The sequence below is a fragment of the Borostomias antarcticus genome (assembly GCF_949987555.1).
Source record: "Borostomias antarcticus genome assembly, chromosome: 18".
Taxonomy (NCBI): Eukaryota; Metazoa; Chordata; class Actinopteri; order Stomiiformes; family Stomiidae; genus Borostomias; species Borostomias antarcticus.
In genome coordinates this window covers 1,866,754-1,880,018 of record NC_140251.1, presented here as the reverse complement: position 1 = coordinate 1,880,018, position 13,265 = coordinate 1,866,754, and the positions used below count along the sequence as shown (strand labels likewise).

Below are 13,265 nucleotides of genomic sequence, written 5' to 3'. Positions count from 1 at the left end.
AAGAAAGCGCACAAGCAGTGAGCTGATGGTGACTTGAGTTTATTATACAGATTAAATCTTATCCTGACAAACATGAGCATCAACAATAACGTTGTTTATGAAAGACCCCTGTGGTTGTCTGCAGGGCACAGACAAGACTGTATATGACATTTACTGTACAATGAGACAGTCACATGGCTCCCTCTCCATCTCATCTAACCTAGCCTGTCCTTCCACAGCAGAGTAGATAGAGGAGAGGAGGTAGGCAGGATGGGTGGCTAGTAGCTACTTCCACATGGGGATGGGAGTCTAAGTGATACTTGTCCATGGGCATGAGTTTGGGTGGCCGGTTTTGGAAAGATGTGTATAATACAGGAGGATAAGCGTAGGGTCCAGAGATTTTCCTGGGCAGGTCACGCGGTTTGAAAAACCCCTGGATCCTTAGTTGTCATCATCGGCTGATAGGGTGGGCGTGGTCGAGATGGAACAAGGTCTCAACCAATTAACACATTCAAATGTTTTTATTTTTTTTGTATATAACTGACCTTATAACAGTGTCCATTCACACTGTAACCTAACACAGAGCAGAAACATCTACAAACCAAGAAGCCAAAACATTGCAGAGCAGCTCAGAAACACTGAACCACTGAATCGGATCACACACTCACACCTGTACACACACACATGTATAGATACACAGGTCCACGTATACGTGCATGTACACACGTACACACAGCTTTGCCTTAGCTCGGAAATAATAGCGTATACTTTGGGCTCATGTTCTGAGGTCTCGCACACACACCACAACAGCTCAAGATTTCAACAGCTCAAGAAAAATTACCTGACCGAGGTAAATTAGCCGTACGATATAGCTTGACGTGATTGGTGGAGACTGATCAGAACCAGGAAGTCCCCCTGTAACAAGCCGAGGGCGGTTGAGCTTGCAGGAAACTGTGTATAATAGCTTCCTGTGCAACTCTCAGAAGGCTGTGTAAAGGCCATGCTTAAGAGCTGTACTCAGGTCAGGTTCTCTGAGCGTAGGGCACTTTAATAGCAGTAACACTGAAGAATACACAAGTCTGGTGTCAGTTTCTGTGATGAGCTCTGAACCTGGGCTTAGCTTGAGAAGGTTTTCTCCTGGTCGAAGCAGCATGCGCTTGTGTGTGATTGAGACTACACTATACGTTAAACGAAAAAAAATGAACAATATTTGCATTTTATACACAACATTGGTTTTCCCACAGAATAACGTAGAAGCCTAGGATGAGCATAAAAGAGGATCCTGTCCATTTGAGGTGTGAGCCCCTGGCCTGAGCCTATGGTCACTGGGATAACTGGTTGGATGGGCTGCTGATCACTTACTGTTCATAAACACAATATGGTCACACATCCAGCGGCTGGCAGACAGGTGGGCAGTCTGGAACTGGCAGCTGGACATGAGTGTGTGCATGAGTGTGTGCATGCGTGTGTGTGCATGCGTGCGTGTGTGTGTGTGTGTGTGTGTGTGGTCTCTCTGGGATATGTAAGGTCCCAGCTTGTGCGAGCAGTGGGACTGGAGAGGTGTGTGTGTGTGTGTGTGTGTTTTTTACGAGTGTGTGCGAGTCTCTACTGATGGGCACACTGGACCCCCGGGCCGTGCGGGCCGCCCTCTTCATCGGAGCTGTCGTTGTAGGCTTCTCTCCGGGCGCCCGCGCCTGACCCGGACCCCCGGTCGTAGTCCTGGAGGTCTACCTCCTCAGCGTCCGCAGAGATGACCGGAACCTCGGAACGTGCAGGGAGCAAGTCCTCCAGCTCCTACACACACACACACACACACACACACACACACACACACACACACACACACAATGTCGAGCAAGCATTACACAACCGTCTACTCAATCCAAAATAACCCCCTGTACTTTAGGCACATTAGTAGATTGGATAATCCACGTGAAGCATCAAGTGAACCAGACTCACATGGAGAGCCCAGGGGTGTGGAGGCTTGGGATTCGAGCAGTACTCACAGTGAGTTTTTCAGGGCTAATCCAGTTGTTGTCGGGGAACTGGACATCAAACTTGATGAATAGGTCTCCCTTCTCAAATGGGTTCCTATACTGGGGCATGCCCTCTCCTTTCACCACCCGAATACAGCCTGGGGGAGACACGCACGCACGCACGCACACAGACACACACACACACACAGACACACACACACACACACACACACACACACACACACACACACACACACACACACACACACACACACAGGGAAAGATCAATTACACTGGTACTGCATGAATGAGAAACTATTCCAAGTTTGGAGCTTGACTGAGCTGAACTAAGAACGTGTGGAGCCTGGGCCGAGGAGGAAGGGTGTGTACCTGGCTCGATGACCTTTCCAGGGGGGTATTTGACAACGAGCTGGCGTCCGTCCAGGTGTGTAACAGCGATCTGGAAGCCACAAAGAGCCTCCACCAGGCCGATGCGCTGGGTCATGTGCAGGTCGTTGCCGTCCCGACGGAAGTCCTGATGAGAAATGGGAAAATATCACTTAATGAAGTACTCCAATCAGACATCGACAGTAAACAAAACCTGTGATGCACTAAATAATTCAGTTGAGTCTAGTACCTCGTGTTCCTTCTCCTGCAGGACCAGTACGATGTCTCCTGGTTCGGTGCCCGGGGCCTGGTCTGCCTCCCCAGTGAAGGTGATTTTCTGGCCATGTCTCATTCCTTTGTCCACGTGCACCTCCAGAAGCTTGGTCTCCTTCGACACTTTACGGCCCTCGCATTTCTTACAGCGGTCCTTCTCGCTGATCACCTCACCTAGTGACAGGCACACCGTTTACTCTACAAGGACAGCGTCTTTTTAACAAAGTAAGGGTATAAGGGATGGGTATCGGGGGTTTTTGGTCCCGGTACGTCATTGGGTCAATACCGGAATATTGATAAGTTCATGGATAAACGGTGCTGCTATCGGTATAAAAAAAGTATGCCAACAATTAGTTGATGTCTTCTGATGTTAGTAACTGTTAATGTTAACGGTTGTTACTGTAGGGCAGGGGTGCCCACACTTTTTGGGCTTGTGAGCTACTTTTAAAATGACCAGCTCAAAAAGATCTACCACCCAAACCCCACCCCGCCCCCCCGGCAAGCCCCCACCTGGCGCCCCCGCCCTTCTGTCAGTTGTCACTAAACATTGGCTAGATCTTAATTCATGTGTCAATAAAGTCTTATCTTAAAAAGAATCCCATTGCTGAAAACCCATTTAAAAAATTACAACATAAAACCAAAATAACAACATACGGCTACTGTTTCAAAATCAGTTATTATTAATTATTAATCAAGCTACCAATTACTTCACACTGGAAGTGGAACGTTAACTTTGTTGTATATTTGCCTTGCACAATCTTAACAGGTAAGAGTCAGCTTAGTGGTCAGAACAGAGTGTCTTTAGCCTACTTAAATGACTCAATCACAGCTCAATACACTTTGATGACTTGCACTGAATGGAGTCAGCCATGGTTGCATAACTTTTTTTGAGTTTCTGATTTGATTTTGCTGGGCTACTACCAGCTATCAGCTACACATACAAGACTAAACAATAATGAAATCAGCCCACACATGATTAAATCATTAAAACGCTCAGCTAAACTGCAGGTCACACTTGTAATCTACAAAGTAGCAGGAGGAAAAAATTGCTCATTTGGAAAACAAGAGAGGTGAAGTGACTGCTTGCCTCCGCACACGCAACTTCAACGCGCGTCATCAAGTTGCCTTTTTCATGGCTTTTCTTTTGAAAGGCTCGAGATCTACCGGCATAGATTCTGCGACCTACTGTTCGACCGCGATCGACGTATTGGGCACTCCTGCTGTAGGGAGATGACCACAGCCCTTAACCCCAGTTCCCACCCACCTTCCAGAGGCACATTATCAGACACACTCATACCTGCTTGGCATGCATTAAAAAAGAGAAACATCATAGCTGAGCTAGGGTAGTATCGATAAGAGTATCGATAAGTATCTGTATCAATAAGCAATATCGGTATTGATACCGGTATTGATAAAATCCTAACAATACCCATCCCTAGTTCTTATTGTGTGTGCGTGCGTTTGTGTCCATTACCTTCCCCGTTGCAGTCTGTGCAGACTGACTGCATCTGTTGGACCATGCCAGGGGCCAGCTGTCTGATCATGATTCTCATGCCCCTCCCTCGGCATGCTACACACTTCTGCACTGCTCCTGCCTTACCCCCCTGACTGGAAGGGGACAGAAAAATAGTTCATATGAATATAAAATAAAAATAAAAACACATATTAAAATATTTACTTTTAAAAAGTGGCATAGCTCATCAGAATTTTTCACGAGATGTGCGATTACTAGTGCTGTTGCACAGTAATAACAATGGAATGCGTTTCTCCTGAAATGGTAAAACCGTCGCTCCCCTACTTTGGTCATGATCAATAATGACCAAAGTAGGGGAGCGACGGTTTTACCATTTCAGGAGAAACGCATTCCATTGTTATTACTGTGCAACAGCACTAGTTCAGAGACTCACCCATTGCAGCTACCACACAGGACATTCTTGCTGAGCTGAAGCTTGGTAGTTTTGCCGTTGTAGACATCTTCCAGCGAGACTCTGTGTCAGACACAAGAGACGGCCACATTAGGCCAGGGGACTCACATGGCAAGACTACATACAAACACAAAACTACACTTGGATTGGAATAAGCTGCCCATCCCCGTCAAGCAGAGCACAAGACGCCACGGCTTCAAGAAAACAGTCAAGAAGTGGCTCATGGACAGGGTAGAGGAATAGCCCCTATATACTAGGAATTCAATCAGTTTTTAGTAATTATAGGATGTACAGTTCTAGCTATAGGGTAGTTTTTCTAATGTTTTAAATGTATGTTTTTATGTCATGTCATGTTTGTTTGTTTTTGCTGTGGCCTAACAGCCCCTGGGACCATGATGGAAATAAGGGTTTTCTCTTTCTCATGTTATCCTTTGGATTCCTGTGTGTGTTTTTAAATCCATCATTAAATCAAATCAAATCCACTCATTCTTACTTTAGGGGATGCACCATGTCCTCTCCTCTCCTCCGTCCCCCGTTGCGCCCCCCCCTGCCTTGACCCCCCATGAACCCAAAGAGACCCCCTCCAAAGATGTGGGAGAAGATATCATCCATGCCCGCTCCTCCACCCCCTCCTTCTCGCAGTCCTTGCTCCCCATAGCGGTCATACAGCTCCTTCTTCTCTGGGTTTGTCAACACCTCATAGGCAAAACTGATCTCCTTAAACTGGACAAAGAGAAAGAGAGTTGCAGATGGCCAAAGACGAAATGAGAATGCAAATATCAGCATGTGGTCTTAGTGTGGTGCCAAGTGAGTTGATATGTTTTAGTGTTGTGGGAGATACCTTGTCACCTGCATCGGGATTCTTGTCGGGATGATACTCTTTCGCCAGTTTGCGGTAGGCCTGCACAAAAAGGTGATTTTGCTCATTTAGATTGAAGCCACATCAAAGGACTGTATTACAGCCGAGCCATCGTGTACTCGTACAGTAAGTTAGCCGACTAGTTATTTGGTTAGGTATCTGCGTAGCTAGCTAGGCCTGCTTGCTTGGGAAACAATCAGGTTCATATAGAGTGGGATCAGCAGAGCATCCATCTAGCTACCTAGCCAGCCATCTCGTTCTGGAGGATCAGCTAGCTGCGCTAACGTTACGTCCACCAGGACAGGATGGTCCCGAGTCACATCAACACAACGCACTTTAGCCATATAGCTAACGTTAATTGGATGATTTAATTTAATTTGGTTAATTCAATAACGATAGATCGCTAGCATCTTTATCTGTGATGTTTATTAGCCATCTAACGTCAGCTGAAGGGCGGATAAACGTGAGGCAAGTCCACAGCTAACGACGACCGTCGCCTCGCTGGGCTGGAGCCAGGCTTGTGTTCTGGGGATATATAACGTGAGCTAGCCAACACGCTAGTTAGCTAGCTTAACGTTATGCCAACGCTAACGTAGCTGTGAAACCAGTGCTAACTCCGAGCGTCAACCATTAGACAGAACAGGTCCGCCTAGCTAGCTAAACTCCAAGCTAAAGTTATTCAGCGTTTTATAGCTAGCGTGGCCCAATAACTGTAGCTAGCTAGCACTAGCCGGTGTTAGATGGTCTTAGCCGTGGTACGCTCCCGAGCTAGCTAGCTACAGTAGGCTAAGCTAACTCCCATCCTCTCGGCAGTGTTGACAAGGCCAGGGGAAATTATTTTTCGCCCGTTTGTTTCATAATAACCATTCGTGGTAAAATGTCTAAATCTCATCTTCAAACGCACCTTCTTCAGTTCGTTTTCAGAGGCGGAGGGTGAAACTCCCAGGATGTCGTAGAGCTTAGTGTCCACCACGTTCGCCATGATGCTAACCGGCTGCTAACAGAGAGACCTTCTGGCTGCGGAGGAAGAGACCCGAACAGAAGAGAGACAAGCCGGTGAACACGTGACGTCATACGCAATGCGTCAACCTGTACTCGCCTAGTCCGCCAGGCAGCCCGCGTCTCCTAACCATGTAAACACTGAGACAATGTAAGCGTTTCTTTGGGTTGATAGCTGCCAACTTTCACATAGGTTAAACTGGGAGGTATAAATTAATGTACACCATACATTGCAATCATCACAAGTGCTTTGCACAGCTAAAGTAAACGTTACAACTTTGCTTGCGCGTTCCCGTGACAGAGACAGCCATTTTGATTTTTGAAATTATGACAGAATCCAGATTATTTTGCTGTCCAGTTTAGCTAACGTTACATAGCCTAGCTAGTCCAGCTGCATTCGTTGAGCTAAACGACACGTTATGGTTGCTTGAATTGGATGCAAGGTTGAAGTCAGCACGCGTGTTTTCCCATACGCGACTGATACGTGCTCGCCAGGTTTCTGACCAGTTCTGGATGATGGATGGATAAACGGATATCTGGGATGTGCAACTGTATCTCTACAGCTGGCTGGCCTGGCTGGGACATATTTAAATAAGCCAGACAGCTATCTAAACGATTCAAGACAGGTCACCCAAGGTAGGTTTTTTTGTTTAGGCATAGTCTGTCTTGCCAGATGTAGAAAGCTGTCGCTATGGCATGTATCAGGGTCACATGCAGTGTTGATCCACTGTTTTGGACAGGTGATCGTATGCAAGCAACGTCGTCACCGCGCGCACGCCAACAGGCCCAGACTTCAAATAACAGGAAAAATGACATGCGTGGTCCCTAATTAGGCCTATATATGTGCACCAGGGCTGCTCATGGGATCATGCGCACTATTACAAACGGTAATACTTCCTCACTGATGCATGGCTTTTTGAGGTTTTGCTTGGCTACTATAATACCATCGGCTACCCCAAACTACCCAAAACCCGGTTAGGGAGTATTTCAAATCGATAGCAAATAACCTCGTTAAATGTATGCTTGCCGCCCCGCGGTACACCTACAGTATAAAGTGGTGGTTGACATGTTACTAGACCTATGTTTACAGTGAAGTAATATAGCAGCTAGCTTGATTACCAAAATTCAGTTCAGGAAATTAGGGTACATGCTCTTGGAATGAGGGTAACAGATATGTTTTTAAGGATGAAGAACAGTGATTCGAGACCAGCTCTCTTCCAGTTCAAATTAGCTCTCATCCAGTTCAATGTCTTGAGCAATGTCTGGTGAAGTTCTGGTTGTGACACTCATATTTGGGTCAAGGTCAGGCCAACAGCAGTGTCCCATGATTTTAGTGAAGTCAGACGGCTAAATCCTGTGAATAAGCACATACAGACCAAACCAACCAAATACTGTACACAGGAGACTTTGGCCCTATATCAATGTAGGCTGCAACTCCCCATATTATAGTTTGATTAAAAGAGCGTATGATGTCAGCATTGTGTCAGATCATTCTGTGATCCTCTGCTATTCTATCAGCGGTACCTGGATAAAGCATTTGAGACATGAAGCACTAACTTTGTTGGAGAGAAAGCTTCCTGAAAATCAAAGCTGAAATGCTCCTCATTCTCTTTCACAGGGGAGGGGGGTGATGAAATAATGGGGAGGTTGCAGGATGAGAAGCGGGGCTTGTTTCATCGATCCCCTCTTGTACTTCTTCCAGGTTGTGGACGTTTCCGTGTGAGAGTGAGTTTGTGTAGGGTGAGGCGTGTTTGTGTGAGCGTCCAGCGTTGGCACGTGCGGACACCCATGCTGATCCATGTCCAGGCCTCCTGCAATCTTAGAGACCGATGTCTGTCTGCTCACAGAGCGCTGACCTCTCCTAGCTGAGTGTGTGTGACAGCAGTAGCCATGTTTTGGAAGTTTGACCTACACACATCGTCCCACTTGGAGGCCCTTCTGGATAAGGATGATGTCACACTCACAGAGCTGATGGAGGAGGAGGATGTGCTGCAGGAATGCAAGGCCCAGAACCGCAGGTGAGCCTACATGTTACATTGGCATAATAGGCTATATGCACAACTCCAGTACTTCCTGAAATTAGACATGCTTCTCTATTTCCTGTCCTACACTATTGGATGAAGTGATTAATCAGGTGTGCCTGACTGCAGCACAATGATCAGGCACGCCTGAATAATCATTTCATCCAATAGTGTAAGACAGGAAATAGAGAAGCATGTCTAATTTCAGGAAGTACTGGAGTTGTGCATATAGCCCATCACCATTTTCCTACAAGGATATATTATTTGAGTTTAGTTTTTTTTCTGCCAATGATAATGAATGTTTTTTGACTCCTCTGTGCTACAGGCTCCTCCTGTTCCTCTCCCAGGACAGCTGCATGCAGGAGTTGCTCCGTCTCATCACCACAGAGCCCCCTACTGGTGTGGAAGAGACAAAACGCTTCAAGTGAGCAGTAGTAGATAGAATCTCAGTAAACCTCACCAGATGCAGCACCAGGCTGTAAACAGCGTACTGAGTTAGCCTAGTTCGGGAAGTCTGTAATTGCCTATAACTTTTTTGTTGTGTGTTTGTGTGTGTTCGTTTGTTGCAGGTACCCTAACATAGCTTGTGAGCTTCTGACCTGTGATGTAGGTGTGATCAATGATAAGTTGGGGAACGAGGAGCCCCTTCTTGAAGTCCTGTACACCTTCCTGGAGCAACCCTCACCCCTTAACCCTCTCCTTGCATCCTTCTTCAGCAAGACTATCGGGAACCTCATCACACGCAAGACAGAGCAGGTATCTCAACTCAACACATACCTGTACCTTTATTTCAGCCCCCCCCCCCCCCCCAACCCACACCCACACACAAACACACACACACACACACCTGAATGTGCAGATACCACACTTAAGCACTTACTTTACACACACCCCAACCCCAACTTTGATCATTCTTATCCCTCTCACCGACTATATCAGCCATCATAACACATCATATCAGGCTGTCAAATTGGGGCTAGGGGCTCGTTAGGGGCATGCGTTTATTGCTCCTTAGAGGGCATGGTTCTTCATAGCGGAAGTGTGTTGTAGGCCATAGTGTTCTTGGCACACACTCAACCCAACCTGGGGCGATCCCACAGAGGGTGGCATGCTCTTCCTGGTGAATCCCCTCACCAAGGCCCTGGCTGCGTTCCGAATTGCATACTACCCTACTATATAGTATGCCAAAACAGGATGTAGTATGTCCCAATACATAGTATGCTACATGCAGTATGGAGAAAATACCAGGATGTCCTACTACATCCGGTCGTATTTTGCAGTATGCAAGCCAGCAGGCTTTTCTGGCTATACTGACCCACAATCCTGTGCGCAACGGAAATGTGTGTCACGTGTGAGTCGCGACAGCTGTAGACGAATGTCGCGTTATGGACAGCGACGGATGGGGGCAAATTTCAAGGCGCAATGTTATGACAAGGTAGTATGTCCCAATTGAATGCCTATTGCTTGCAAAGTACGTACTTTCTAAGGGCAGCTGTAGTAGGTACTGGTAGTAAGAAGTAGAAGTATGCGATTCGGAACGCAGCCCCTGTCTACTGACTCAGCTGTGGTCTCTCCGTAGGTGATCTGCTTCCTGCGCGGGAAGAAGGGCTTTCTGCCGCTGGTCCTGAAGCACATCGATGCGTCGGCCATGATGGATCTGCTGCTACGCCTCATCAGCTGTGTGGAGCCAGCCCCTCTCCGACAAGACACGCTCAACGTACTGCACACACACACACACACACACACATACACATACACACACACACACACACACACACACACACACACACACACACACACACACACACACACACACACACACACTTGAATCAGGACACACTCACCAGAATACACAGACACACTTGCCCTTGTAAACTGTAAAATGTAATGAAGTGCGCCTTCTCTCTGCAGTGGTTGAACGATGAGAGGCTTGCCCAGAGACTCACAGAGCTCATTCACCCAGGAATGGATGACGAAGTGAGTGCACACGCACGCACACACACACATGCACACACACGCACACTTAATCACAGACAACACTCATGACTGTCAATATTGTAATGAAGCAAGCCAACTTTGTGTGTATGTGTGTGTGTGTGTGTGTGTGTGTGTATGTGCGTGCGCGTGCGTGCGTGTGTGTGTGTTTCAGAGACAGTCCAATGCGTCCCAGACCTTATGTGACATCATCCGTCTGAGCAGAGATCAGGTCAATCAGCTCCAGGAGAACTCTGTGCCTGACCCACTGCTCACTGTGCTGGAGGCGTAAGTTTCACGCTGGCTCCTACCCACACACACACACACACACGCACATACACACACACACGCAAACACACACACACATACACACACACACACACACACACAGATACACGCACATACACACACACGCGCACACACACACAAACACACACACACGCGCACACACACGCGCACACACACACACACACACACACACACACACACACACACACATACTGTAGACTCAGATATGTGACGGCGCCTAAGCTTGACGCGCTTGTACTCCAACCAAGTAATCCGCAACGTTTCGAATAGATTTAAAATCAAACAAATATTAGAATTTTTATATTTTAGTACGAGATCCGTATTAGACAAAGCTCATTGTCATTATTAAGGCAAACAAATCATATTAGACTAAATCAAAATAACAAGGCCATAGGCTAGAAACCACTGTGAGCTTTTGCGGTCAAAAATATGTATGTCTGATACCGCCATACCTGAGCTCGCCAAGGGGGCGTGTCCAATTGACATTCCTAATTGACTCGGCCTGTTAACCTCTTAATGATCAACAAAACAAACACGGCATGCAATAGGCTACACACTTTCATATTCATATTCTTAGTCAGACCATATACACATTCAAATTCATACGTTAACTCTTAGCACATAAGCTGTTAACTTTAAACTAAAGTAGGAGAACGTTTGGCTCCAACACATACACACACGCACACGCACACACATACTGTACACACACACACACGCATACACCACACACACACACACACACACACCACACACACACATACATACATACATGCACACACACACGCACACACATACATACACACGCACCTAATGTCCTGTGTGTTTCCACAGTCAGGAGTGTGTGGGGCAGCTGTTGAGGAACATGTTTGAGGGTCAGAGGACTGAGAGCTGCATAGTCAACGGGACTCAAGTGCTTCTGACTTTGCTGGAGATCCGGAGGCCTGTGTGAGTCTGTCTGCGTCTGGCTCTGTACGCTACACCGGAAACATGGCTCAATTTCACTGATCGAAATATACCACAGTGGGTCAGTTTACTGTGTGTGTGTGTGTGTGTGTGTGTGTGTGTGTCTGTGTGTGTGTGTGTGTGTGTGTGTGTGTGTGTGTGTGTGTGTGTGTGTGTGTATGTGTGTGTATTAAAGGGTGGAGAGTCTGATGGATGTGTGTACTCAGGAATGTGAAAGATGTTACACAGTCAACAGCAGCATCCTGCTGGCCATCCTACCCCACCTCACACACTTCCACCAACTACTGCTGAACCCGCCCAAGGTAAACACACACACACACACACACACACACACACAGACAAAATGTCACCCATCCAGTCTAATGATATGTTAATGACAGCTCTCATAAAATGAAACTACAACTGTGTGTAGCAGATACAATATTGACCTTTCTGTGAGTCAAAACCTGTCTGTCATGGTGTGTGTGTGTGTGTGTCCGTGTGTGTGTGTCCGTGTCCGTGTCTGTGTGTGTGCGCGCGCGTGTGTCCGTGTGTGTGTGCGTGCGCATGTGTGTGTGTGCGCATGTGTGTGTGTGCGCGTGTGTGCGAGTGTGTGTGTGCGTGTGTGCGCGTGCGTGCGTGTGCGTGCGTGTGTGTGTGTGTGTAGCGGGGTCCCATGCTGACTACTCTGGGCGTCCTGGAGGAGCCGCTGGGTAACGCTCGTCTCCACGCCGCCCGGCTGGTGGCCTCTCTCCTGCACTGCTGCTCCCAGACCAGCTCTCCCACCAACACCAGCATCATCCAGGAGCTCTGCAGACTCAACACCATGGACCTGTTACTGGTGAGACACACTCACACGCACGTATTCACGCACACACACATACTCACACACATACTGTACACACACACGCACTCACAGACAAACATTCTGCTCTGCCAGACCAGAATGCTCAAATAGTGAAAGTCATACTGTATGTTGGTTCTCCTGCAACCTGTGTGTGCGTGTGTGTGTGCGTGCGTGCGTGCGTGTATTTGCAGGACTTGTTCTTTAAATACACCTGGAATAACTTCTTGCACTTCCAAGTGGAGCTGTGTGTGGCTGGCATCCTTTGTCACTCTGCCCAGGACGGGAGGGCCCAGCCTGACCTGGTGGCCCAGGAAATGCCCAGGCTTGTCCCAGATCCCCAGCAGGAACAGGCCTCACCCAGTCCCAAACCTGTAGAACCCTCTGAGGCACCTGACACAACCTCAAACAACACACTGGTGTTACACGTAGGTGTCTCTGTTGATTTGTGAATGCCTGTGGGAGCTGTCATGCCAAATACTGTATAGATAATGTTAGCTAGCTCGTTTGCTAACAAGGTAGCTAGTGTAGCTAGCTGCAGTAGGTGGACTTTTGCCTTAAATTATGTGTGTTTCCGCTTTTCGAAAAACATTCCTAATATAAACAATTGCAGATCGAATATTAAAGGTGACCCTACTTACGCACTGTACGCTGTAGCTAAAAAGAGTACATCGTTAAACCGAATTTTGCCTGCAATATTATGGGTGCGTTAAGTAGCTGAGCGCACAGTGAGCGAATGCTCACTCTGAGCGGTTTTTAAAACCACTTAACGGTCTG

At 47.3% G+C, this 13,265-nt stretch overlaps 2 protein-coding genes across 3 annotated transcripts in view; one reads left to right on the top strand and one right to left on the bottom strand.

Moving 5' to 3' along the window:
* Positions 1 to 67: 67 nt before the first annotated feature.
* Positions 68 to 5,092, bottom strand: dnaja2b (DnaJ heat shock protein family (Hsp40) member A2b). Its single transcript, XM_084452438.1, has 7 exons — positions 5,034 to 5,092; positions 4,523 to 4,603; positions 4,090 to 4,223; positions 2,593 to 2,789; positions 2,346 to 2,490; positions 1,986 to 2,113; positions 68 to 1,773 (listed from the first exon to the last, which is right to left on the bottom strand). Exons 1-7 carry the CDS (start codon positions 5,048 to 5,050, stop codon positions 1,585 to 1,587), a joined length of 891 nt encoding a protein of 296 aa, XP_084308564.1. The 5' UTR covers positions 5,051 to 5,092; the 3' UTR covers positions 68 to 1,584.
* A 1,465-nt stretch (positions 5,093 to 6,557) lies between these two features.
* ppp6r2b (protein phosphatase 6, regulatory subunit 2b) overlaps positions 6,558 to 13,265 on the top strand; it is a 16,871-nt gene continuing 10,163 nt past the window's right edge. Inside the window, exons 1-11 of one of the 2 annotated variants that reach the window (XM_084453153.1) lie at positions 6,558 to 7,034; positions 8,101 to 8,416; positions 8,745 to 8,843; positions 8,989 to 9,175; positions 9,999 to 10,136; positions 10,331 to 10,396; positions 10,569 to 10,681; positions 11,534 to 11,647; positions 11,841 to 11,967; positions 12,312 to 12,485; positions 12,683 to 12,916. In XM_084453153.1, the coding sequence (XP_084309279.1) occupies positions 8,289 to 8,416; positions 8,745 to 8,843; positions 8,989 to 9,175; positions 9,999 to 10,136; positions 10,331 to 10,396; positions 10,569 to 10,681; positions 11,534 to 11,647; positions 11,841 to 11,967; positions 12,312 to 12,485; positions 12,683 to 12,916 (1,380 nt within the window). In that variant the 5' untranslated portion in view covers positions 6,558 to 7,034; positions 8,101 to 8,288. The remainder of the gene's footprint in view (positions 7,035 to 8,100; positions 8,417 to 8,744; positions 8,844 to 8,988; positions 9,176 to 9,998; positions 10,137 to 10,330; positions 10,397 to 10,568; positions 10,682 to 11,533; positions 11,648 to 11,840; positions 11,968 to 12,311; positions 12,486 to 12,682; positions 12,917 to 13,265) is intronic. The other variant, XM_084453154.1, reaches the window with a different exon arrangement.

Excerpts from the sequence above, each read along its gene's own strand:
- dnaja2b (XM_084452438.1), bottom strand. Across the intron at positions 2,491-2,592 it reads TGCAGGAGAAGGAACACGAG|GACTTCCGTCGGGACGGCAA; the intron begins GTACTAGACTCA and ends ATTTCTCATCAG. Across the intron at positions 1,774-1,985 it reads TTAGCCCTGAAAAACTCACT|GAGCTGGAGGACTTGCTCCC; the intron begins GTGAGTACTGCT and ends GTGTGTGTGTAG.